This window comes from Terrapene carolina, unplaced genomic scaffold (genome assembly GCF_002925995.2).
Source record: "Terrapene carolina triunguis isolate 2854851 unplaced genomic scaffold, T_m_triunguis-2.0 Scaffold84, whole genome shotgun sequence".
In the NCBI taxonomy this organism is placed as follows: Eukaryota; Metazoa; Chordata; order Testudines; family Emydidae; genus Terrapene; species Terrapene triunguis.
The window spans coordinates 4,319,529-4,345,925 of record NW_020664435.1 but is presented as its reverse complement, the minus strand read 5'-3'; the positions used below and the strand labels follow the sequence as shown (position 1 = coordinate 4,345,925).

General features: G+C 39.2%; 1 protein-coding gene across 1 annotated transcript in view; it reads left to right on the top strand.

Annotated features, from left to right (window-relative positions):
* Positions 1-1,610: 1,610 nt before the first annotated feature.
* The window catches only part of RBMS3 (RNA binding motif single stranded interacting protein 3), a 557,223-nt gene continuing 532,436 nt past the window's right edge, over positions 1,611-26,397 (top strand). The window contains exon 1 of the mRNA XM_026649363.2: positions 1,611-1,852. Within this exon, the coding sequence (XP_026505148.1) occupies positions 1,778-1,852 (75 nt within the window). The 5' untranslated portion in view covers positions 1,611-1,777. The remainder of the gene's footprint in view (positions 1,853-26,397) is intronic.

Sequence of the window (26,397 nt, the reverse complement as noted above, 5' to 3'; positions counted from 1 at the left end):
GTGCCTGTGTCACGTGCAAGTGTGTGCCCACAAACCAAAACACAGCTGGCAGGTCTAATTTTAGACCTTACCAGCCTTGAGAAGTGTCCCTTTAAAGATATACTTTTCTCTCTAAAAACAATTTGGTTGATAATACAGCTGCTGACAATCCTGCTGAAATATTACATATGATTTAAATAAAAACAAAGGAAACCACTGCCCAGTAATTGTAAAAGAAAATAGTGAGGCCACTAAAGAAAGATCCACAAATTAAATGATGTGTCAAAGGAATACGTGATTTTAAAATTTAAACTTGGGATTTGTACACACAATAAGACAAAGTATATTGACTTATTTATTTGTACAGTGCCCAGAAATGTTACAGGTGATTTATATACATATAAAGTAGGTCCCTTCAGATAAATAATATTCAAAACTTTTGCTTAAGTTGGTCAGAATCAGCTTGAATCTCTTGCAAGCCCCGTCTCTTTACTTGGGCTTTTAGGGAGCAGTGGTAACGTTTATGGTGCAAGTGTGTGAGACTGGTACTTCTGGGTGCTGTGGGATGTTGCCAGGGGATGGTGTGATGGATTATCTGAAGCTCATGAAGGGTATTTTAAAAATTATATTAAAGCCATGGAAAGCTCAGGAGAGGTGATCCCCTCCCCCCACTTTGTTATAAATCTAAATAGAGGAATGACTGAAACAAGTCTTAATATACTGGATCTGTCAAAGTGAACACTTACTATGCATGGCCCTTTTTACCCCCTGTTTGTTTCTGTGCAATGGTAGATTATTGTACAAATTAGTTTTCTGCTTAAAACAATTCCATGTTGGAGAATCTGTTGCTGATCTCCTAATAGACTCTGTGACCTTGTGGGTTCTTTCTTTCTTTGTTTTAACAGCGTCACAAAATATCAACAGCTTTTTTTTTTTTTTTTAAAGGCTCATCCTTTGCAGCAATTTCTTTGAGTCCCAGGTATTCTGTGCTCCTGGCTTACTGTTTGGCTGGTTTGTTCTGTGACTTTGTGAAGTGCAGAATCCACTGCCGGTATTTGAAGTTCCCCGGGTTCAGTTACACCAGCAAGCGCTGCTGTGAAATTGCTTTGCTTTCCGAGATAGCCAGCAGAGGGAATCGGGACTTTGCTTGCAGCAGGGGCTGAAAAAAGCAGGCTGTTTCTTCTTGGAGGAAATACTGCAGCCTTCTGGACTGCGTCTGCTTCTCGAGGGAGAGGCTCACTGTAGGTCCACCCACACCGGCTGGAAGGAGGGGGTTTGAATGAAAGACAAGACAAGCCCTAAACACCATGTCACACCGTGAGAGGGGCAGCAGCAAGTAGGCTGTGGAAAGCTGCTTTTTTATTTCATTTTTTTTTTAAATAATAAAGGGGAGCGGGGTTGGGGTGAGGAAGAAGAGAGAGAGAAAAAGCTGGTCTGCAGCGGTTTGGAGTTCCACTGTCTTGCTGATTTCTCTAACAGGACTTTTTTTTCTACAGACACTGGCAATTGACATTACTACAGACAAGCTGGCTAGGAAAGAAAACGCTGTATCCTGAGTGCAGGAGGGCGGGGGGGGGGGGGGGGGAAAAAAAAAAGGGGTGGTTTTTTTTTTTAGCTCTATCTATATTTTGTTTTTGTTTTTATTCTTGCTGTGTTGGACCTTGTGAGCAGTAGAAGGCAAGGAAGTCTCGAAAGCCTCATCAGTACTGTCAGGAATAGTGGTTTAAGAGGAAGAAAGGCCTGGGGCACTACACCCTGTCAACGAGTTCCCTGCATCGGAGATAAAGATTCCAGCTACATGGGCAAACGCTTGGAACAGCAACCAATGTACCCTCAGTACACTTACTACTACCCTCATTATTTCCAAACCAAGGTATGGTACAGCAGTTCCCTGCCTGTCCAGCAGTGTTAATATGATATCATTATACACTTAGTGAAGGATGGATGGTGGAGTTGCATAAATTAGAGGGTTTGTTTGTTTGTTTGTTTGTTTTTCCCCCTTGAATTCAGTATCATGCCGGGCAGAGCTAATAGCCAGAAACAGGAAGGTTAGGCTTTATGCATTTATTTATTAATTTTATTTTGACTACTATCTTTTAGTTAATCCCTTTAATTCCCCTCTCCCTACAATAAATGTGGTTAATATTATTGAAGCAAGTATACATGATTATGACATAGGCTGGAGATGGCTCTGGACAGCATCAGGCATGCAAATACTGTTTCAGTGATCTGTGCAATTTATTTGGCGTTCAAAAGCATTTTGCCATTAGCAAAGAGACAGTGGATACCAAAACTTTTAATCAGTGAAGTCTGAGATGCTGTGGGGTTCTGGGGTGGACAAGGCGCTAACCTACTGTAAATCTTTTGGAGTTTTCTCTGATGTATTGAACTGCTTTTAATGTTGCGTTAAATATTGAGGATGATCTGGCTGCGTGCTGTTACATTTGATAGGGCTGGAAATAGATAGTAGCTACTCTCAGAAAAAGCACCAAACATGGTTTCATTTTTTTCAATGTCAGTGGCTCTGGAAGGCCGGTCTGCATCTCCCAACAAGACTGAATGAAGTTGATGACACCTGGATTTTAATTAGTTAAATCATGCTTTGTTTTTCCCTAATGGCATTGTACCATAATCTGCTGCCCAAAAGAGTCTCCTTTGCAACCAGTGGACAGTAACAAAAACAACTCTGCAAACCAGTTAGGGCATCGTAAAAAAAATTACTATTCTGAAGTGCAACCTCACAACCATAGATTAACAGTTTGAGTCAATGAACTAACGTTCTTGTTTTTTAAAAACAAACAAAAAACCCCCAATAACCTCCACCCCCCAAACAAATGTCACCCCAATTTAAATGGCAGATTTAAGCACATAGGACACATCTGACTTGGGGGGGGGGGTTACTTTTGGTCTCAAACATGTTGAGCTAGTTATTATTGAAAGGCCAAGTTACGTTTCCTTGCCAATAAAATTACTTTTCTGTTAATGATTATAGCCAGACCCCTGCATTATATAAATTAACTAATTGTGAAAACTGAGACTAAGGTTGGCTGGAGTTGTGATGACACCAGAACCACTCAATGTGATTATAGTCTTGTAATTCATAACATGATTACCTCTCATTTGTTTGCTGTGTGCTTTCTCTACCTATAATGTGCAGAATTTTTGTCTGAGATCAGCCCATTTTGGGGGGAGGGCGGGGAGTAATTGTTTCACCGTTTTTTCCCCTCAAGGTCGATTCAAATAGCATTTTACCTTTGTGACCATTTAGTCCGTATTGTGCAGCAGCAGCAGCAGCAGCATCCCGTTGCTAGCTTGACTGCAATATTGGCTATAGCTTCAACTGTTTGGGGGATTGGGGATGCAGACCGATGCCATTCCTCAAAACCTGGCAAGCCAAAGACATGAAACAATTTATGGGTATTTTTTGAAAGAACAATAGCCTCAAGTACTGGATGAGAAATACTGGACATTCCATCTCTTTTACTCATGTCACTTAAATTTTGCCAGTCCTCTTTTTTTAACTTCCCTTTCTATTTTGTAAAATATGCTTTTTGGGGAAATTAACCTTCTGATCCAGTTGAAAGTGACAACTGCTTTCCACACAATGACTTTTTAACCTGAAGCTTTTGGAGAATAAATTAATATTACTTAATTATATATTATCTATAATTATCTATTGTGTTCTAGAGTATAAAATTATCTACTCTTGTGAAAAGTTGTGTGAGTGTAAATATATGTTTGAACACGCATTATTTTTGCAAGGGTAGATATTACAAATCTATAATAAATTTTATATGGCATTAATTTCTCTCTCTCTCAAATCTAAATAATAAAATAAACTCACACACATATATTTCTGTACTATAGTCCTAAAGAGTTTAGAGTAGTGCAGACAGGCAGCATCTGGATTTTGTTACCTTAAAGCTAGCCATCAGCTTCTGGGACATTTTAGAGTATTTAGATGCATTGTATGTCTAAAGCCAATATTTGGGTAATCAAATAATGTGGTAGAGAACTGTATCAGTTATCACACCTATCACGATAACACATATTAATATACCACTGTATGATTTCAACTACTCTGTGAAATTCACATCTTTTTTATTTTCTGGAAACTATGCTGTGTATTGTGTTAAACAAAATTTTAGAATTCAACTGTGTGAAAACGTGTGTTCATATCTGGATATTCATACACAGGGAAGGGGGAATGCATTAACTTAAAATCATATAAAGGAATTTTAGGCTTTCTGGGGGCATTTTTGTTCAATGCATAAAGCACAGAGCAACAGGACATTAAATATACAACATTCTGAAATTTAAATGTTTTCCTCACATTTTCAGATCAAGTGCTTTGCTTTTGCTTTGCTCACACTGTAAATTAATCTCAGCTGTTCTGAAAGAAGTACAATAGTACTGTGTAGCACAGCTTTTTGGAGGGGTTTTGTACAGGATTGAATAAGGTTCCCAAGATATATAGTCCACGTTTGTACCTTCTAATATAGCTAACATGTTGTTAAGCAATAATGGTGTACATTAATAACTGTATGGTCTAAAGAATTTTAAATAGAAGAATAGGATCCACATGTTTGGGTGATTGCCTCAAGTTTTACAAATGTTACATGGCCTCATGCAGAACATGAAACACACAGTCTGATTATTCAATTTAGTTGAGCACCTTAATTATAAGATGCCACCATTGAAGTTAATTCTTCAGTGGCTGTTTCAGACAAACCCACAATAATCCAAAAATTTAAAAAGGTTCAGTTTTGTAAAGGAGATTATAATGTCTTTAATATGTCCTGTAAGGACAAACAGAGGGATTGAAAGAAAAGGTATTTTTTTCCTTCTGGCATGACGCTGGCTCACTACTGAATTAGCTTGAATTGTCTGAACTTTCTTAGCTAAGTCCTGAGAGTAGAACTTGCTTATTCTAAGCATGTTATGAATTATATTTAAAATCAAACATTTTTGTTACTGTTATAAATTAGGAATATGTGACCTCACGTCATCTTGCTGCAAAGAATATCACGAAGGAATACGTTCGTGTGTCACATGCATATGACACTATTTCCTATAATTTAGGAAACCCTTTGATTTTATTTTGGACTGCTCGACAATGAAACGTTTCTAGAGTGGTGTGTGTGTTGATGGGATAACTAAGAAACCAACTAGTTTACGTAGCTGTGTTGTAGAAATTCACTTATAAGAATATCATGATACCTAATCTTGCCCCAATCCTTGAATTTCCATTTTTGATCTCTTGCCTGAAAGTGTAGTTCTTTTTTTTAAGATTGGGAGGAAAGACTGAGTGATGTGAAATTTCATGTAATGATTAAGAATGTCATGAGGAAAAAAAGATTTCGCCAACACGGTTTTACATATTTGATGGAATCTTTTGAAGTAATAGTGCTTGTGTCTTTCCTTTGGCCTTTGCAGTTTATGGTCAGGATTAAGACTGGGAAGACCATTCTTAGAAAACATTGCATTGAATAAATTGAGTCATTTTCTGTTTGCAGTTACCTGTGGACAGACGTTGATTCTTCTGGATTTATTTTTCACAATCGTTTGACTGGCACTTTATATGACTATATTTCAGCTTACCAGTTTTTTGTATACTATTTGCTTTGCTATATCTTTGTCTAGTCACTATTTATTATTCATAGTGTGTATTTGGTCAACGAAATCACATGGTATTTACTCCGGTTCCTGGTTGGATGGCTGAAACAGAGGGTGGCACCAGTAGTGAATACCAGTGTGCAAACGCCCTGCCATGCACATATGTGTAATAGGAAGAACAGCCATTTCACAACATCTGTGTGAGTAAAAACCCGTCTGGCATGGATGTTAAGAGAAAAGTGAACAAAAAGGGGTATGAAAAAGAATGAATTGGTAAGCGAGTCAGATGTGTGACAATGTTTGCACAAACTTGAGAAAGAAGCCCTGGAAATTCAAGCAAGTGTACTGCTGAAATCGTTACACTTTTTAAAAGTCACTTTGGGTATGAACATTTTTTAAAAGAATTAAATCCTTCATTCTCTCTCCTTTTTTCCATTTTTAAGACATTCTTTGGTCTGAGCAAGTCAAGAACTGCTTTGAATTGTGTGTGTGCGGGAACACTTCCTCTTCCCCTGTATCAGCCTCATTTATAAAGCAAATCACTAGAACCCACACACAGCTCTCCATGCCTCTCCACTACCTTGCACCCACCAAGCCAGAATTCTTTTCTCACTCACATTGCAGTTTAGCCAGTTTATTGCATTCCCCACTTTGGGCCATCTGGACATACAGAAGGCCTAGAAGAAAGAGTTCCAGATACTAAGATGCCTCACAGGGCTTTTTCTGACTGGTAGTGTTCAGATTGTGTTTGGTGTCTGGTGTGAAGTAGGGGTCAGGTGTAAGGAGTAATTCATCAACCGCACACTGATTTCAGGCTGCATTTTCAACCATCTGCAACCTGGACTGCCGCCAGGGCTCAAAAGTCTAGCTGGAGCCTGTGTGATAGTGCCAAAGTAAAAGCAAACACTTGCAAATAGAGAAATACGTTTCTGGGAATGAAATTTGTATGTACTTAGCTCTTGGTTGGTTCAGTACATTATAGCATTTTAAAAAAAATCTCTCTGACAGGTGTCTTTAAGATATATGCAGTTGTTTAAATGGAATTAAAATATTGTTTGAACACTGATTATATTTTTGACTGTGTTAATATCTAACCCTGGTATGCTGCCCATTGTGTTAAACAATCAAAAAGCTTAAAATTATGTCCTCCCTAGAAAATCAGAACCACACATGCTTATTTGTCTTTCAGTACTACTTACCATATAGTTTTACACACTCTTAAGTTAAAAATACTTCTGTTGCTATAAAGGGCAATATCCTTTTCAAATGATGTTGTATTTTAGTTGATCTCCTTTCAGTGTGAATCTGTTTAAATAAAACACAAAAGTGGGAGAGTAAGATGAGATTCCCCCCCCCCCCTTTTAAAGCAGGACCTCACTGTGTGGCTAGGCTTGGCAGAATTCAGTGTTTGTTTTTATAATTTTGATGGATAATGTTTATTTTTCAGCATTTAAAAAAAATATTGATTTAAATTTTCCACAGTTGCAGGAAATTCTGAGAGGTGTCAGACAGAGGGAGGGGCTAGACAATTATTTAATCATAGTAGACATTGAGGATCCATAAGCTAAAGCTTTATAAACATTAAAACACAAATTGTTGACATCACATCAAAATATACAAAGTGAATATCCTTAAATCAAACTCAAATAAGGTCTCAAGCAGCATTTTTCTTACCTAACCAAAATTTACAGATAGGCAATCATCAATGGAAATATGTTTCATTGGTTTTGCTGGTACAATGAAATAGACATTTACCAACAAAAATGTAATCCTTCTAGGTTTATGTATGTCATAGGGCTGTATCTTGCAAACACACATGAATAACTTTACTCACATGAGAAAAGATACATGTTTGCCAGGTCAGGTCACAAAAATCTTGCTATAACTTATATATTATTGACAGTATTTCATACATCGTGCATATCTAAAAGCAAACAGTGGTGTTTAAAATTACTCTTATGTATCTGTGTTTATTAAAAGAGTAAGATAGACAAGATAGACAAGATGATATATGTCTCTCTTTAACTCAGATATCTTGGAAAAAAATCATCAGATCAACGGTGAATTAAAAACCAGATAAGAAAAACTGTGTACAGAGATAAATGCCTGAGTTCATTTCAGGTCTTTCTCTAAGGAGTCTGGATAGTGTTGGTTTTGCACTGATATAATTTTAAGCAGGTTTTTTGACATTATCAGTACTTCTGGCAGAGTCTTGGAGTTCACTTACAAACATGCATATCCTGAAGCTTCCAGTAAGACGAGCAGATTTTTTTTAAATGAGTGGGTTGTTTTTATTATTGATTGTTTTTTGTTTTTGTTTTTTAAAAATCTTTTAATGATAGAAAGTGTATGTAGAGAAAAGTGGTTGATGTTTCTCCAGAACTTGCTTCCAATGCTACATTAAAATTTTGTTTTGTAACAGTCTCGTAAGCTACAGCTGTATGTGATTAAATAGTGTAATATCAAAAGCATGTGTGAATAGGCGCTTTTATGATATAGTTGTTCCATACCAAAAGACTGCAGATGGGCAGAATGGGGAAACTGAGAACAGTGATTTACTCATATATTGTCACAGTACATGTTGTGAGTACTTGTGTAGCTATGTTTTGCAATTGCTTTCACACACATGCAGACAATATTGAGTGCTGGAAAGAAGTTTAGAAAGAAATCTTTTTATAAAGAGAGCCATCCTCTCAGCACAAACACAAAATATATCAGATTAAGAATTGTATGTGCAGAAAATAACATACCGAGTTTCGTATGCAGTTGATTAAAATGATATATTATATTGCTTAACTAGATTTACAAATATATAGTTTAATCTGCTCTCAGTGAGGTCAATGGTAAAAATCTCATTAACTTAAATGGTGCAGGATGATGCCCAGAAAGCATGTACAGTTCTCTATGGCAACGTGTTATAGATGAGCACCATATACATTTTTAAAAATATAGATTCCTCACAAAACCATAACTGAATCTCACGTTGATCCTATATACTGACTCGTCTCTAGATGTATGGATTTATTTTATATTACCAGTACTTTAATTTGTATTTGTATAGCATCTGCTTTCTGCTGCTTATCCACTGTCTGTCTGGCTCTTTCTCTCCCACTATTGAGGTATGATTTATACATGTAGAAGTATAATTACAATACATGATGTCTTGCATGTTGTCTCTTGTTTTAAATGCCTATAATGATGTTCATTGTTTTATGTAAGAGAATAATCGTAGTTACTAAAGGAAGGAACACAGTGAAGACTGAAGATCTGTCATTGACTTGTATTTCCATAATTTTCTAAACAGAATTCAATGTCATCATTTTGAGAATACTACAATATTGTATTTGTCTTGTGAGGATCTTAGTTGATGATATGGTCATCTCTAAATATGCAAGTGAAGCAAAGCATTCACTCAGTTTACCCAGTAATTGAGAGTCTGAGTCTCCAGGTGGGTTCTTTAGTTTTATTGTCTTTAGAGTTCATTACAAGCCAACATTATCAGCAGTCTCTTGATGTGCCATTCTTTATCAGTGGATAGATTTTCAACTTTTCATTGTCAAACAAGGGCGGAGGATTATTTCTCTGACTCTCAGATACAAAATGGTAAAACGTTATTTGCCATTTTTTAAAAAAACGGTTTTGTGAATAATTTCCCTCTTTTTGCTTATTTGTGGCGAAGCCGATTTATGAATCAAGAATGATCTAATTATACAAAAGGTGTTGAAATATGAAAATTTAACTGAATTTTGAATCAAATTATGCAGATAACATTCTGTAGACCCAAATTGCTAGAACACTCCTCTGTTGCATTATATCTGTCATATTCAGATCACTTGATTGGTACAGATCATAAGTGGAAATCTTAAACCATATTAGATTGTTTGTTCTGATGTAGAGACCTCTGATTTTTTGGTTTCTTGTGTACAGACATTTGATTCTCGATAACGTGTGTTTTATGGATGGTACTGTGGGGTGGCTTTAATTTATAGGGTGTTACATAGTAGAAGTGACCTCACTGCTGCGTGATTAAAATTTATTTAAGAAGAAAATTGTTTAACAGATTTTTTCCCCCATGGAATATGAATCAAACATTGCTTTGTTCATATTTTGTGAACTGGCATCTTTAGCAGACTAAATCTTTGTAAATCAAAGCTCCCCGTGGCAAACTAATTTGTCTTGTATGTGAGAGGGATGAAGTAGAGAGATTCTCATGGGTGTAGCAAAATGACACTGTCTTTCTTAATAACTGTTTGTTCAGTTCATTCCCCTTACTTTTTTTGTACAGTCTGTGCCTCCATGATGCCGTATCTAAAGATCAAACACCCTGTACTATTTAGAGTTCAGTATTGATGCTGCCTCTGAGTCTGACCTTTCTGCATTCAGCTTCACACCAACAGGAGGCGCAGAGCTGAATGATCAAATATTATTTGATTTGCTTAAAAGGCAAGCTGTGGATATTAGGAACAAATGCAATGTTATGCAGGCTGCAGTTGCCTCCCTGGCAAAGAAGTTGGTAACCTTTAGCTCGAGACTACAGGAAGCTGAGAGGGAAATCGAAGATATGGAAATAACTATTGATGGAGAAGATGCTGTTTTGACAGAGAATTCCAAAGCCAGCAAAGCCCTGAGATATTGAATTGATGACCTGGAAAACAAGCTGAGATTAAGAAAAATCATGTTGAAGGGGTTCCACAAGGCTTGGAGACAAGAGAACCTGAAATACTTCTATGTCAGAATGGATTATAAAACTGGGATGCATAATTATGGTGCAAGAAGTTAAACCTAGATTTCAGGAACTCACCTAGTTTACATTCCTGCTCTTCTTTTGGTTGCAAAAAGTACAGACAAAGCAAGAATGATATGCCTACATTAATTCCATGGTGCTATGAGGGTGGGCTTCTAAAGGCTTGTTGTAATTTCCCCCCTCTCCCCACATGCTCACGGATGCCTTCTGGAAGAATAAAGAAGCTGATGGTAGCCAAGCAGTGGAAGAAATGGTCTTGGAAATCTTAGACATATGAGGGACTTCTTTGTTTCCTTATGTGGGAAGGAATTGCTGTCTTTAAAAGATGCTGCCAGTGCGTTTGCTTTATAGGGAAGGAAGTGCATCTCACTACACAGACAAAGACTGCAATCCTTATATCTGCTCTACCCGGCTGTGCCTCAAGTTTGTCTGACCTTTTATTGTGGAGTATGCTTATAAATGAGTTAAGCTTGTTGGTAATGTGGAAATTGATGGATGCTATTAAAAAAGGGTAAAGATAATGGGGAATACAGTTTTTATTTTTATCTTCTCGTTTTATGGCTGTGAATTGGTTAGGAGCTAGTTACTGAGTTCATGCCCTTTTCTCCCTACCTCTTTTGATTCATAACAGAGGTGTACTATGTTAATGATCCCTTCCTCCAGCTTTAACAAACTCTGAAATATTAAATATGAATTAGGTAGTTTGGAGCACTTCATGACTGATTCAAGAGCATCATTTTATACTTAATGAAGGTAATACACAACTTAAAATATCAATTCAAATTTTAGTGAACACACAACAATATGTTTTTGGGGACTAGTACTTGTGAGTAGAAAATGAAATTTTATTTTTTAAAATGTTATATTTTTGATATGACCTAAACAAGAAATTCTGTAAAGATGAACATATTTGTGGCATTCATTTCTTACTCATACTGGAGTATCATATCTGCCTTTCAGCTAATAATAGCCAAGCTTTTAAAATATATGTAAGATCAGAACTGCAGATATTGCCTAAAACAAGAATGCTTTCAATACCACATATTCACAACTGTCTGTATTCCTTTTAGCTGATATACAGACCAATAATCTACCTCTGTAATTGAACTTTATCATATGTCTTTACTTGCTTAGCTTGTAAATGAAATATATACTTCTAAAATGGTTTTGAGAAAGAAAGGTTAGTACTGAAAAGAAAACTGAACAGGACATACACAAGTCTGTGTCTGTTTTTGTGTTGATGACAGCTACCTTTAGCGCTCAAAGAAGAATGAGAAACAGTACCTGAAAGACATCAGAAAAAGACAGCAGCACCGAGTCTTTCAAAGATTCGGCAAAACTTTCAGCATGACTTAATAATCTAAATGCCTCCCCTATGCTATATTAGAGGAGCATATACGGTGTCAAGGTAGAGCTCCTGTAAGTACTGTTAAACAACCCTTCGTGAAAATAACCGTAAAGGAGACATATTGCTGTGGCCTTTAGCAAAGCAGTTGGGAGCTTTCTGCCTGGAAGAGCATCAGACTCGCAGACTTTTGTGTATGTGTTCTCTTTGTGTTTTGCAGCTTTACATCCTAAAGAAACATTAGGTGAACCAGGTATTCCCAGTAAGCTTGTAATTTTCAGTGCCATTTCTAGGATGTAATGTATGTAGGATGAAGTACGAAGACAGATGAACTAAAAATAAATCTGGTTGACTTCTGGCTCTAGCAGGAGACCAACAGTGTTCATTGTGAATTCAAGTGCCTGTAATCGCCTCACAAGTGCAGGTATGAGACTCAGATGCCATTTCTTGAATTGGAAGATTGCTGTTACACCTTTTTTTTTTTTTTAAATGCTCATTGGCCAGTCAGTCAACCTTTTATCTCAGCCATTTTACAGAATTATTATAACTGTATACAGTTGTCTCCGAGCAATGTGTAATTTCCTGTGGTTTGAAAAACCATTAGTGTAAGATTGTCTAAATCTAATAGCATAAACATTAATTTACTGTGATAGGTGGGTTGGTGGGGTTTTGTGCAAGCATAATTCAAACAATAATTGTACTGAACAGAAAGAGAAATAAGTTTTGTATCCTTCATTTGCTGCCTTGCTCTTCCCTCAATGGACCCACTTTGATGATAATTGCTTCGCTTGATACAATGATTTAGATCTGCAGAGAGTTGTACAAACATTAGCTAATCCTCTCAACCCATTCTGAGAGGAGAAGCAAGTGATACTATCCCCATTTTATAGGTGTGGATGCAGTAGCCAGAGAAGTTAAAGGCAAATTTTTCAGAAGTGACTTCTGATTCTCTGATTATTCAGAAATGCTGATCTCTCATAACTTAACTAATAGAGTGCTCAGCACCTCTGAAATGAGACCCAAGGTGTCTCAAGATGAGCACTTTTGAAAATGTAGCTTTAAATGGCTTATCTGAAGCCGGAGACTGAGTTACTTTCATAGCTGGTTCAAAACGCAGGGTAAGATCAACCCCCTGCTCTGGCCCCTTTACACCAGCTAAAAGGGACAGAGCAATGTAAAGGGGCCCTGAAAGCCATGCTTCCTTCCAGGGGAGACTTTCCACAGTGGAGACACTGGGGAAGATGGCTGTAATGCCCTCTGAGGTCCTGTGAGTAAGCCTCAGCATAAGGGCACTGCCTGATGCAGGGCTGGTGATGGGAGAGGCATGACGGGGGTGGGGTCGCAGTATCCACCATTGCTGAGATTCCAGGCTGCGCTGTGGCCTGCAGGACATCTCTGGGAGACTGCTGTCACTTGGATAGGCCCACTGTGCTATCCGAGTTATCCAGGAGCTGCATAGAATCTCACTGGCAGAGGTGACTAGTGCCCAGTCCCAGGCTCCGTTCATTAGCCCGAATGTATCACTGCTATTTTGATATCAGTCATAATAGGGACAAATGTCTTTGCAAGACGTACTGATTTTTGATAATGTCACTTGAGGATTGCTCTTGATCAATGATAGATGAGTCTTACTTCGGGATAATTATCAATGGCTATGATACTTTGTTAATTGTCAGGGCAACTTGGTGTAGAAAAGGAGTTATTTACTGATAGGTGTTAGATAAATAGTATTCAATAAATACTTATTCATTCGAGCCAGCTGGTCTTCCATGTCATATGCTCCAAATACGATGCATCTTGCCAGGATTTATTTTCGGGTTGTTTTTTGTTGTTGTTGGTGCTTTTTTCATTTTGGCTTCGAATGTAGTATGTGCTTCATTTATTATTTTGTTGGAAGTAGCTGCAATTTTCAAAATGAGCTTGTTCAGAATGGGTGTGACATGCATTATATGAATGCTGAGAAATGGACTTTAAGACAGATGTTTATAATCTATGGATCCCAGCTTTTTGCTTTAGTTATGGTAATGTAATATAAACAAGAGTGGCTCATTGCTGCTTTTTTTCCAGCAGCACTGCAATGCCATTGCTTACTAGCAAGAGCTAGATGGTGGTTTTACAATCTGCCGTGGGGAAGGGATGGTGTGTTGCTTCCCTGCTCTAGGAGCTGATTGGTGGAGGGACTGTGACTCAAGACAGTCACAATTCCTTCCCAACTCCTCCCTTACTTTAAGGAGGGAGTAAGCTATCTCAGGCTTTTTTTGTGGAGCAGCTTATTCTGCACCCAGATAGCTACTGTGACTGGCAAGTTGGGAGCAAGGGGTGGAGTTGTGCTCGTCCCATTCCCCACTCCTGTCTATCCCTTCCTCACTCATTTGCTTTTACAGGAGTGTTATCAGGTGAGTTGCCCCTGCTCCTAGCCAGTATCACAGTCTGAGCAGGGAAGTACTGGGGGGGACCTGACTCCTCTTTGCTTGCCAAGGAAGGGCTGTGGCAATCATTCCCAACGTGGTTAGAAGCTGTGGGGAGTTTAATGTATTCCTTGGAGCATTACAGCAGTCCACTATTGGAGGTGTGTGTTATATAGCAGCAAGATTCTTCAGACTAGGTAATATTCACTAACCTTCAAAGGGAATAGGGAGTGTGGAGATTATTAGGAGACAGTGACAGACCTAGAAAATGCTGGTGCATGAGAGTTAGGCTCTGATGGCGTGCAGTGAGTGTAAAACCTCCCTCCCCCCCATCTTGCTTATTATCAATGTCCACTCTCTGTGATACGTATTATCTGCCAGGCCTATGTTCTTATGGGGTCTTCCTCCTTTCTTTCCCCCCTCCTTTTGTAGTGGCTTCAATGTTTCGTTGTTTTCTGCTCCTGGGCTTCTGCTGTATGTTATTGTGCCTGTGCCGTGATTTCATCTGCAGTGCTTTTTCATTGGCCCTTGTGTTGTGGTGTATTCTCCTCTCCCCCTCGCCTCATGATGTTGTTTGTATTGCAGTGTCACCTACTGAGATTGGGGCCCCATTGTGCTGAGCACTGTACAGAGTAAGAGACGGTCTTTACCCAGAAGAGCTTACTGTCTAAATAAGAAAGACCTGCAAGGATGAGAGGGGAAACAGGCACGGAGAGGTGACTTGTCAAAGGGCACACAGCAAGTCAGTGGTAGAGGGCGGAATAGAACCCATATGTACTGCTCCCCAGTCCACTTATCCACTAGCCAAATGCTGCCTACTGTTTTTGCTACTGCCACTCCCACCACCCTTCGGGTATTTTGTGTCTCCGCCTGGCTGTGTATATATATGTCCACCGCTCCACTTCAGGTACTGGGTTGTGTCTCTCCCTCCTCACCCCTGGACCCCGTGTTGTGTGTCTGCCTCCACAGCCATCTCCATTCCTCCTTCACTTGAGCCTTCTCTTGTACTCCTCCCTTTAGCTCTATTCACTTGTGTTGTGTCTCCCATGTTTCGTTTTCTGGCTGATTTCCATATGCTGGCAGCCAAATGAAATGAGCTAAAATCTGGCTCGTTGAAGCACCTTGTGTCAGTATGCCAGCACTTCAGATGTGAGGATTTTAGCTGCTTTTGCTGGGCTGCCTGCATGTTGAATAAAAAGGAGCTGGGCACAGCAGCCTAGCAGAGGAGATCAATACGAGACAGCAAGTCAACACCCAATGGACAAGAGGTCCACAACTACCATTCTGTGCAATAGCAAAAGAAACCAGCTCCAGGCTCAGAGTTATACTCAGGATTTGTCAAACTTGTGCCTGGTGTTACTAGGACTATAGTATTTTGGGGTAGGCATCCTCCCTGGCATTGTTCACTGCTGTTAAAAGTCAATAATACAGATGGAGGGAAAGATTTATATGTTTTGCAGCTAGACAAGTTGGCCAGAGATTAATATTTAAACTGAAATTTCAAATGGACACTGCCACACACAGTAGCTTAAGACAGTGGTCTCCAAAATGGGGTGCGCGGCAGGAGGAGCGCTTTTTTTTTTTTTTTTTTGCTTCGGCACGGGGGTGCGTGCTCAAAATTTTTTTACTGATAGGGGTGCGCGATCAAAAAAGTTTGGAGACCACTGGCTTAGGGCCAGAGTGTCAGACGTACTGGTCGCCAGCAGCTCCTGTTAACTTCCACTACAGCACTGAATGATTAGCCCTTTTGAAAATCAGACCCTCCTTAGGTCCTACATGTGCTAGAACTGCTGGGGAAAACTGCTCTGATTCTAAATATGTTTTTTCTTTAAAAGAAAACCTAAATAAAAAAAGCAGAAAGAATAGGCCCATGTAAAGACATTCTGTCAGATTACAAAATAATGTATTGATTAGAAAAAAATAGCGCAAGTGGCTTTATTTGTGTTACAAATAGCACTTTATATTTACACCATGGAAATATTAAATATCTAGTTTACTTTGAACTCGGTGTGTTTACCTTTGGTATTTTACTCTGCCTGGATAGTAGAAATAGAATTGCCAGTTTCACATTCAGGTCTTATAGACAGGTCTTATTGGTGTATTTGGGTTGCAAATACTACAGGAGAACGGTTTTTAAAAAAATCAACTGAAATTAAAAAACAGTTAATGGGATGATTTTTAGTGTTTGTAAATCTTATTTTTATAAAACCTTCATTTTGGGCAAATTTTCAACACTTTGTACTGTTGCCATCTCTTCCTTAGGTCCATATTCTGACACACTCACACTAGGCAGAATCTTAGGCCTGGTCTACACTGGGGATGGGTGGGCGGGGATCGATCTAAGGTATGGAACTTCAGCGATATGAATAACTGCGCCTCTCGCTGAGCTGAAGTACAGGAGTCGATGGGAGAGCGCTCGGGGATCGATCTATTGCATCTAGTCTAGATGCGATAAATCGACCCCCACTGGATCGATCGCTGCCCGCCGATCCGGCAGGTAGTTAAGATATACCCTCACTCCATGAGTACTTTTATTGAAATCACTGAGCTGGCAAACGGAGTGAGGAGATACTCAGCATGAACAAGACAGGCAGAATCTGGTCCTTAGGAAAGAAATTTCATTTTGTGAGCATATTGCAACAAACAGAGAGTTAAGAGATGAAAAACTACCACTGCACAGAAAAATACTTGTTTCATTTTAAGCCTTGGTTCTGCAAGTGCTCATGGGAAGGAGTTTGTTCCTGAGGAGATCTATTTAATCTATCTATGGATTTTATACTGTTGCCCATTGCTATAGTATCTTGCACTGTCTGCCTACAATTCATAGCAACAGTGAGGTCCCTAGTGCTTCATAGAGTTTCTGGCATTTCTCTTTCTGGGGAAAAAATTTGCTTGGTAGGATTTTTTTGTAAATATTTTTTTCTTTTGGTTATTTTATGGTTATTTTAGATGGAATTTCAGTTTTTTATTGAATATTTATTTCGTTTTTTAATTTTGGTTGGGGTATTTAGGCAGCAGGAGTGTCAAGGTTAATGTTGGCATATATTACTAACATTTTTAAAGCACATTTGTCTTGTCCCAAATGTAACTTGACCTTTTACTAACAACCTACCAGTACATTTTCAAATAGTTCATGGTAGTTGTTTGGCTATGTTTTGTACAAATCTGAGATAAGGGATCTATTGAAGAAAAGAATTAGAAAGAAGCACAAAGATTATCTTCTCTTTTGTTTGTTACAAAGACTGGAGAATATTCAAATGTTATACATTTTTACACTAGATGTGTAGTAAAGCGTTAGGTCAACTCGCGAAAACTGTAACGTGGTATTTTCTATAAATAGAATTGTTTGTTAAAGTAGAAGTAAATGTTTAAGTTAATCCAATAGGCAGGAACAAGTTCTTGCCAATAAATAAGATCAGGAAGCTTAAAATGAAAAGAAGTAAACTAGAGATTTGAAAACTGGATTGATATTCAGCTCTGTACAATAGGATATTAATGTTATGTAGCTAATCTGTCTCTATAATCTGTCTGTGTATCTAGTCTAGGAATTTACATGGTTCCCATCATTGTAGCACCTCAGCTCCTCCCAAGTAATTTCAAAGAGAAATAACAATAACAATCTCTCTCTTCCTCCTTTTCTTTTCAGTCTGTCAGAGAAATAGCTTGATTAGTTTATACTTTGTTTGTGTGAGTGGGCGTGTTGCATGACTGTGTATATGAAGAACTGAGGAAAGCTAAATCAAAGCAATGACTCTAGCGGGTAATTCTGAAAAGGTGAGCTGCACAGTCATTCTTAGCTCATCTGGATGTGAGTTCTGTAGTCTAGGTCCAGCTCCTATGGGTCTAGGTCCAGTCTCCTGCATTCATAAGTTCCCTCTGTTGGTGTTTCAGTGGAAGAGGTGATCTTGGAGATAGGTAGAGCTAATCCTATGGAAGGCTTTGAATATTTGGGCAGAGACCTTGACCTGGGCTGCCAGTGTGTAACTTGTGTAGAGAGCAGAGCGCTGTGGTGATGTGCTCACAGGGACCTTTGTTGCTATGCTTGACAGGCGTTTTGTAACATTTGGAGTTTTTCAGGTGTAAGGCTTCATTCCTACATAGACTGTATTCGGGCAAGGGGACACAGTCTATTTAAAAATCAGTTATGTCTGAAATTTCTTTACCTACTCTTTTTACAACACCTAAGGTTACTGGAGTTGAAAGCGATTGGAGAAATATTGGTCTCTGCTTTCCCCCCCCCCCCACTTAGTTTCCATTATGCACTGTGCATGGAGTCTGTTTGACTGTTTCTCTTTGTAGTCAGTTACAGCCTGATTCTCATACCCTTATGCTCCAACTCGTACTATTGAGATCAACGAGCCTACTTAGTCAGAATCTGGCCCTTAGTCATTTCGTCCTGTTTCTGTGTGGGCCTTTCATACAGCAATAGGGGGACAGAAATAATATATACCTTTAAAAAATTGTGATACGGCACCACAAAATCTAGCAGTGGGATTCAGGGGTAGGTGTAGCAAATGAAACTATTTTGCCATTCTTTTAAAAAAGTGACTAGATTTACAACTAAAAGTTGATGATGACTGTTGTTGTCAGATCTTGTTCACGAATGGTGTCACAGATCTAGTCAAGATCCCCCTCATGGACGTTCACCAGACTACCATGAGGGGATCTAAACACTGAATCTCTGTGTGTTTTAAGCCTCCGAGTTTGAACAGAGTACAGGCACTGACTCTGGCTTGATCTCTCTATGCACACTGTTGGGGCCTGTCTAGTGCCTTCTCTTGAGAGCTGAGATCTATCAGTCCAACTGCCTAGCCCATAGATCAGTGAATATCGCTCAGGCTCCCATATGGTGTATGCATACCCCTTCCCGGATCTCCTCCCTTGTGAGTTTACCTCTTCAGGGCCTTGTGATATGTGTAACACACAACACAAGCACACAAGGACTTGCACAGGATTCTTTGCTTAGTAGCCTGGGAAATACACAGTTCTAGACAAAAATAATAAACCCTACATGCATTTCACTGCCTCAGTTTCCTCACCACCATGGAAAATTCTCTCTCTTCCTCCCCCCTCCCCCCAGCTTGATTTGACCTTGGTTGGTCTCAAGCTAAACCTCCTCTCGACCTCTTTATGAAATCATGCCTGTCTCTTCCCCTCTCCTGCCCAAAGCTTCCTGTCCTTCCCAAAGCCTTCCCCCGGTGAGTCCTCTTCATGCTAACTAGAATTTCTAAAGTGGCAACTTAAGGAGCAGGGTCTGGAACAGGAGTAGTCAATAGGCAGCCCACGGGCCAATTCCAGACCACCAGACACTTTTGAATGGACTGCGAAATCTTTTTATTTACTTTATTATTATCATTATTGTTTTTTATTATTATTTTCTTTGGCGTCTGGACCTTGACTATACCTTGACCAAGAAATTTGGGCCTTGACAAAAAAATAATTGACTACTCCTGGTCTAGAAATATACATTTTTAACCTGTGGCTTAGAAACAGCAGCTATACACCCATATGCCATATTGGCACTTCTGTGGAGGTACAGGCTTGCTGTACAGAATCCCACCTGACTTTTTTTTTTTTAAATGACAGTCTAACTGCCATGTTGTAAAGAAAAATTCAAAAATGTGAATTGAGTATAACTGATGCAAAGACATCTGTGTACATTGAGTGGCGTCTAATTTTGGAAGCTCACATGGGTGGAGTTTATTTTGTGGGTGAAACTTGGAAGGGCATCACTTCCTTTTCCTCCCCCAATCTGATCCCTGCTGAGAATTACACATTAACACTTGCCATGTTCACAAAGAGACAGAATGTGATTTTTTTTTTAAAAAAAGGGAATTATGTCAAGGCCATTAATGTTTGCCATTGAGTTTTTGCCTACATACAGCTCATAACAAAACTTTCTAGAGTGCCTGTGCAATGCCAGTGAAATCTGATAAACTGCATCACAGAGATCAAACACCTTATAGCTGACAATTCTGTGTATGAAAAAAAAAAATCCTCAATATGACTTTAAGTGAAATACATTTTCTGTAGCTACTGTGATAACTATTGAATCTCTTTCCAGGTATAATATGAATAAATTATCAAATACTTAGGTCAAGATTTTTAACAACGGGTGCCTGAAATTAGGCTCCTGTTGACATATTTCATCACCTAAATAAATGGCCTGATTTTTAAAATACTGAGCACGCTCTGAAAGCAATGGAAACTACTATGTGCCTAGCACTTTTGAAAATCAGGCCATTAAGGTATATTTCAGTAATACATAACTCTGTGCTAATTAGGATTAGAAGAAGAAAGAATGACTAAAAAAGCGGAGTGTATTTTATTGTCTTATGAAAAAGACACTGGGTCAATTTCTGCATGACTTTTTCTCCAGCAGAGAGTTTGGCCCATACATTCTAATTTAACTATGTTCTTTGAAGAAGTCTCTTTAAAGACTGTGAGTCAGCAAATGTTTGAAGTGGTGAGTCATAGCTAGGACCACCGGATAGATAGTAACTGTGGAGGTGAAAGGAGCAAAATCTTTGTGCCTTCTACTGGGAAAGATCCATAGGGAGAGGCCTAATCTTGAGCTGAGAGAGCGCACAGAGTGAGAGGCACTGACCGGATATGCGCACGCTCAGTTAGTTGTCAATAGTCTAAAGTGAATACAATTTGTTAAATAAATTAAATATTAACAAACCAACCACCACCAACAACAAACGCAACCAACCTCCTCCACCTCTAGTTTCTAATGTAAAGATAATCCCTATCTCAAACAAATGCAGTCCGAGAGTGAAGATCCCAGTGTAATTGATGGAGGTAAAAGACTAGCAGAAGATATGCCCGCTTGTTTGGAGATCAAGTGTGTGTACCCAGTGCAAAGAGCACAAGTGCATCTCAGAGCACAAGTACATCTTAAGGCCAGAGTTGCTGAACTGCAGGAGCAGCAAGAGATGGAATTATGTATAGAGGCAGCAAATAGATAGACTGGGACACTGTAGAACAGGTTCAGCTCATCACAGGCTGTCCAGTTGTATAAATTTGTCTCATGATGAGAAGAAAGCAAGATGGAAGAGAGGCATAAACTCCCTTAGATGGGAGGTGTAAAGCTCGTGTGCTCTACCATCAGAGGTGCCCCAGCAGCCTGTGTAGTTATCCTGTGATCCCTCAGCCTTCATCTGGCTGAGATGTGTGAATATTGGCCTTCCTATTGGAATGGAAGTGCATTTGCTCCAAACTCATGAGGCCTCATTTGTATCGTGTTTCAAATGCCAAACTAGATTATAAAGCTAACTTTTTTTGTTTACCTTGTTAAGCATGAATATGTTCTGTAGCCTTGTGCCATATGGAATGCTGCCATTGAAAAAAAAAAAACAAAAAACTGACAGACAAGAACACATTCTTACAGAAAAATGACATAATTACATTAAAATGAAAGTCTAGGGGAGACTCTTTTGCCTTTTTATTTGTTCTCACTCCAGGAATTTATTGAAATTACTATGAAATTAGGTTTTAAAGCAGAGCACTGAGTGTTTTAAGAGGGCAGACTTTAACAATGATCTGCTCCTATACGCTCTGGTGATACACTATCTAGTGACTACATGTTCGGCTGTCAGTAGTTGGCATGAAAAGCCCGTACCCTTTCTTACAAAGCAAAATTCCCAAATGACCAGCTGCTAATCCAGGAGAATAATAATGGGATGTTAACCTTGCTGGCAGGCAGATGTTTCTATCCAGGTGTAATATCTCTGTCACAAGAAAGGGATTAGATACTCCAGCCCCATCAGCCAGTAAGATGTACAGTCATCCAGGAATAGTTTTCCAATTTAAACAGACTATATAAAACACTATTCCCCATACCGGACTAAAGTGCTGACCTCTTCAACCAGAAACAATATCTTGACACATTGTGTATTATCTGATGCATCCTCCTGTATGAGTCAGAAACAATTACCCAAACCATGTAATCTTATCCCACTCCAGATAAATCCATTTACATGCTGGTCCAAACCAAAAATGCTGAGCATTCCTTGGTATATTTCTCAACAGCCCCACCATTCCCCTAAGTGTAAAGGGGTTTGTCCTGATATTTTCCTTGGCTTGGGGGATTGTTGATCTCAAAGAAGGGTATAACGAGTGGGGTCCCGCAGGGATCAGTTCTGGGTCTGGTTTGTTCAATATCTTCATCAATGATTTAGATAATGGTATAGAGAATACACTTGTGAAGTTTGTGGACGATACCAAGCTAGGAGGGATTGCAAGTGCTTTGGAGGATAGGATTAAAATTCAAAATGATCTGCACAAACTGGAGAAATGGTCTGAAGTAAATAGGATGAAATTCAATAAGGACAAATGCAAAGTACTCCACTTAGGAAGGAACAATCATGGGAAATGACTGCCTAGGAAGGAGTACTGTGGAAAGGGGATCTGGGGGTCGTAGTGGACCACAAGTTAATAGGAGTCAACAGTGTAACACTGTTGCAAAAAGAGCGAACATTCTGGGATGTCTTAGCAGGATTGTTGTAAGCAAGACACAAGAAGTAATTCTTCTGCTCTGCTCTGCGCTGATTAGGCCCCAACTGGAATATTGTGTCCAGTTCTGGGTGCCACTTTCAGAAAAGATGTGGACAAATTGGAGAAAGTCCAGAGAACAGTAATAAAAATGATTAAAGGTCTAGAAAACATGACCTATAAGGGGAAAAAATTGGGTTTGTTTAGTCTGGAAAAGAGACGATTGAGAGGGGACATACGTTTTCAAGTACATAAAAGGTTGTTACAAGGAGGAGGGAGAAAAATTGTTCTTAACCTCTGGATAGGACAAGAAGCAATGGGCTTAAATTGCAGCAAGGGAGGTTTAGGTTGGACATTAGGAAAAACTTCCTGTCAGGGTGGTTAAGCACTGGAATAAATTGCCTAGGGAGGTTGTGGAATCTCCATCATTGATTTTTAAGAGTAGGTTAGACAAACACCTGTCAGGGATGGTTTAGATCAGGGTTTCTCAAACTTCATTGCACTGCAACCCCCTTCTGACAACAAAAACTTACTACAAGACTCCGGGAATGGGGACCGAAGCCTGAACCCCCACCCGCCCTGGGGGGTGCAGAAGCTTGAGGGCTTGAGCCCTGGGCGGTGGGGCTTGGACTTTGGCTTCAGCCCTGGGTCCCAGCAAGTTTAATGACTCTTTAATTTAGCAGAAAAGATATATCAAAAGTCAGTTACTGCAAGTTGAAGCTAGTAAATTTCACCCCTGGAGATAGGGTGCATATTTGAACAGTGAAGGCAATTAACTATTGAAACAGATTGCCAAGAGGTGTGGTAGATTCTTCATCACTTGAAGTCTTTAAATCAAGATTTGATATCTTTCTAAACGAGATGCTCTGATCCATCCACAAGTTATTGGACTCAGGAATTACTGGGTGAATTTCTGTGGCCTGTTATACCAAAGGTCAGACTAGATGATCATAATGGTCCTTTCTGGCTTTCTAATCTGAGTCTTGGCTCTGCAACTACTATTATAATTTGAGTCACTAATTTAATTGCAAGAGATACTGGCAGACTTGAAGAGCTAAATTCAGAGCTGAATCTAAGTGCACAAGGAGACTACTTGATGTGTCTGACACCTGGCTTCCCCAACTTCTGTTACTTCAACTTAGACTCTCTTACAGTCACACTGACTTATGCACTGTCTCTGAACTCAGCCCACTGAATAAAAGGAGGTCTAGGTGATATAAATCAAAAGCTGAAACGCCAGAAGGGAGAGGGTGTATCAAGGAAAAACAACTAACAGAAGAATGTGTAAGAATGCATACACTTCAATGCCCTCTAATTTGGCTTACAGCTTTTCTGACTCTTTGGCATATAAATAACATCAGTTCAGGCTCCCTTATGCGTCAACAGAGTATGTATAAGAAGGTCTAAGGGGCTCCGAGTGAGCATAAGGGAGTATAAATTATATTTTCTTATTACATATTGCTTCTGAATTTGGCCCAGTTTCTTCCCTTTATTTTCATTATGTCATCTTTGTGTCAAAAACTATGGATCTGTGTAAATATTTTCCTGTGTGTTAAGTGAATCCAGCATTTTACTGGATTTAGAGCAGTGCTTTTATAGAGAAGTAATGTAAGAAGTTGTAATTATTCACAAACTGCCTTCACTCCATGTTGGGTTGAAGAAATGGTAATGCTGAGATACAACAGTGGAGCAGTGAAAACCTTTGAGCTTCAGAAGGCTTAGATAATTTCCTGGTTTGTTTCTCCCTTCCATGCCCCACCTGAAAATTCCTGAAGCGAATCACGTCATAAGGTGATGCTGGAAAATAACTGAATGAAAGTTTCATGTAGAGAATCCAAATGTACAAAACCTTAACTTGTTCATGGGGAAATAGAAATAATCATACAATGTTTTCCTCTTAGCGCTGAATAGGAAAAATAGTCTTTGTAAATGAATTGAGAGTTACAGTGAGGTTTGCTATTATGTAAAAATTTTATACGTTATGCAGATTATTTCATCTCTCTTTGGATTACATTGCCACAAAAACTAAATCAAATCCTGTATTTCAGTGCTGATAATATTTTGAGATTCTTCGCTAGATTTTGGGTATGTGTTTCTGGCGCTCTCATAAAACATTTAAAAAGTCAATGGGAAGATAATATTGTCTAGTGGTAGAGCAAGGAACTGGGTACAATAGGGAGAGGCAAATCTCTGAGGTTTCATTTCCCTCTACCATTTACTCTCCTGGGTAAACTCAGAGAAGTCACTCTTCTGTGCCTTAGTTTTCTCATCTGTGAGGTGGGTATAAAGTCTATAGTATCTCATAGAGGTATTATAAGAATCAATTGATATTTTAAAAATTCTTAGGTGATGGGAACTATATAAAAATGTAAAGTATTTGTGTTGTTTTCTATCCTTTAAAAGAGAATGGTTTGTCTCCTCCAACACACCAATGTTCATATGAATGAATGTTCCATAAATGTGCTCAGTGCAATTTATTAGCATCTTTCCCTTGGAGCATTACAAAATGATTTACAGAGACAGGTGTTACTAATGGTTTCCAGCCATCCTTCACAAAAAGTGGAGCCTTTTGACATGGGATGTTGAAGGAAATACAGTGTTATATCTGTTTTTATAACAAGGCTGTAACTTGTTAACTAAAATCAAAAGGTCAGATTCAGTTGTTGTTAGTGACACCGTCTTTTGGCTGCTACTTATACCTCTTCACACATCACTGTGGAGTTTGGCCCACTGACAATAAGAGGATGCAAGATGATATAACTTGCATGTAGAAAGTCACTCTAAAAGAGAAGAAAGAGTATTGCATGAAAAGCAACTAGCAGGAGGGTGTAAGAAGGTATAAGTTTAAGTACTTAAACATATTGCTCCTTGACATGCATGTTGCACCAATTTGACTCCTTTGCTTCAATTTACACGTATGGTAAGTAAATCTACTTTCACCTGTCACTGACAGCACCTTATACATTGCCTTTCAGTTTGGCTCCAAAAAGCTTTAACCAACAACCCCCCCGTAAATGGGGAATATGTGACCCATTTCTTTCAAAATGGGGGGGGCAAGGGGAGTGGCATAGCAAAAACAATTTTTTTTGGCTGGATTTCAGCTGCCCCTTCTTGTAAAACTTCTGCTTGGTAAGGAAGTTCCTTAAGCCGCTAATGAAACACAGTGTAGGGATCCAAAAAGGAACTGATGGCTGAAAGCGTGTAGCACCATGGGCTTGAATCATCAAGCCGGCAAAGACTCTGGCTCAGGGTTTCCAGTGGTAGAAGGTCAGCTTGCAGCGGGGTAGGATTGCAGTGGTACAGACCGAATCCCTACTGAGCTGGCGAGGCAGGAGCCAGCTGTTGTCACCCCAAAAGTGGGTGGTGATGACTGAGAGAGGCATCAATTCAGCACTTTTCTGTTCAGCCTCTTCTGGAGCGATTCCTGTGGAGCTTATTCTTTTTGGGGATATCTCGCCCCCCCCCCCCCAAACTGGAAAAACATGGCGCAGTCATTGCCAGCTCTTCCCTGGGGTGAGCCCTCCCAGGGACCTAGCTTCTCTTGCTGCGCAGGAGGATGCAGTTTGTCAGTGAGAGTGACTCAAGCCCGATGGTTTTCTGCAGATGTGGCCAATATCAAACATCTTAGTGCAGATAGAGCTGCCTTTTTTTTTTTTAAGAGCAAAGCTGTATATATATTTTGCTCACAGCAGCCTTCTGAAAGTTCATATGGCTCACTTTTTTATTTGCTTTTGATTAAAATCGACGTTTCTGCCAGCCCTAGTGATCCTCCACCACATGAGATATCTGAATTTGATTCCTGGATCTAA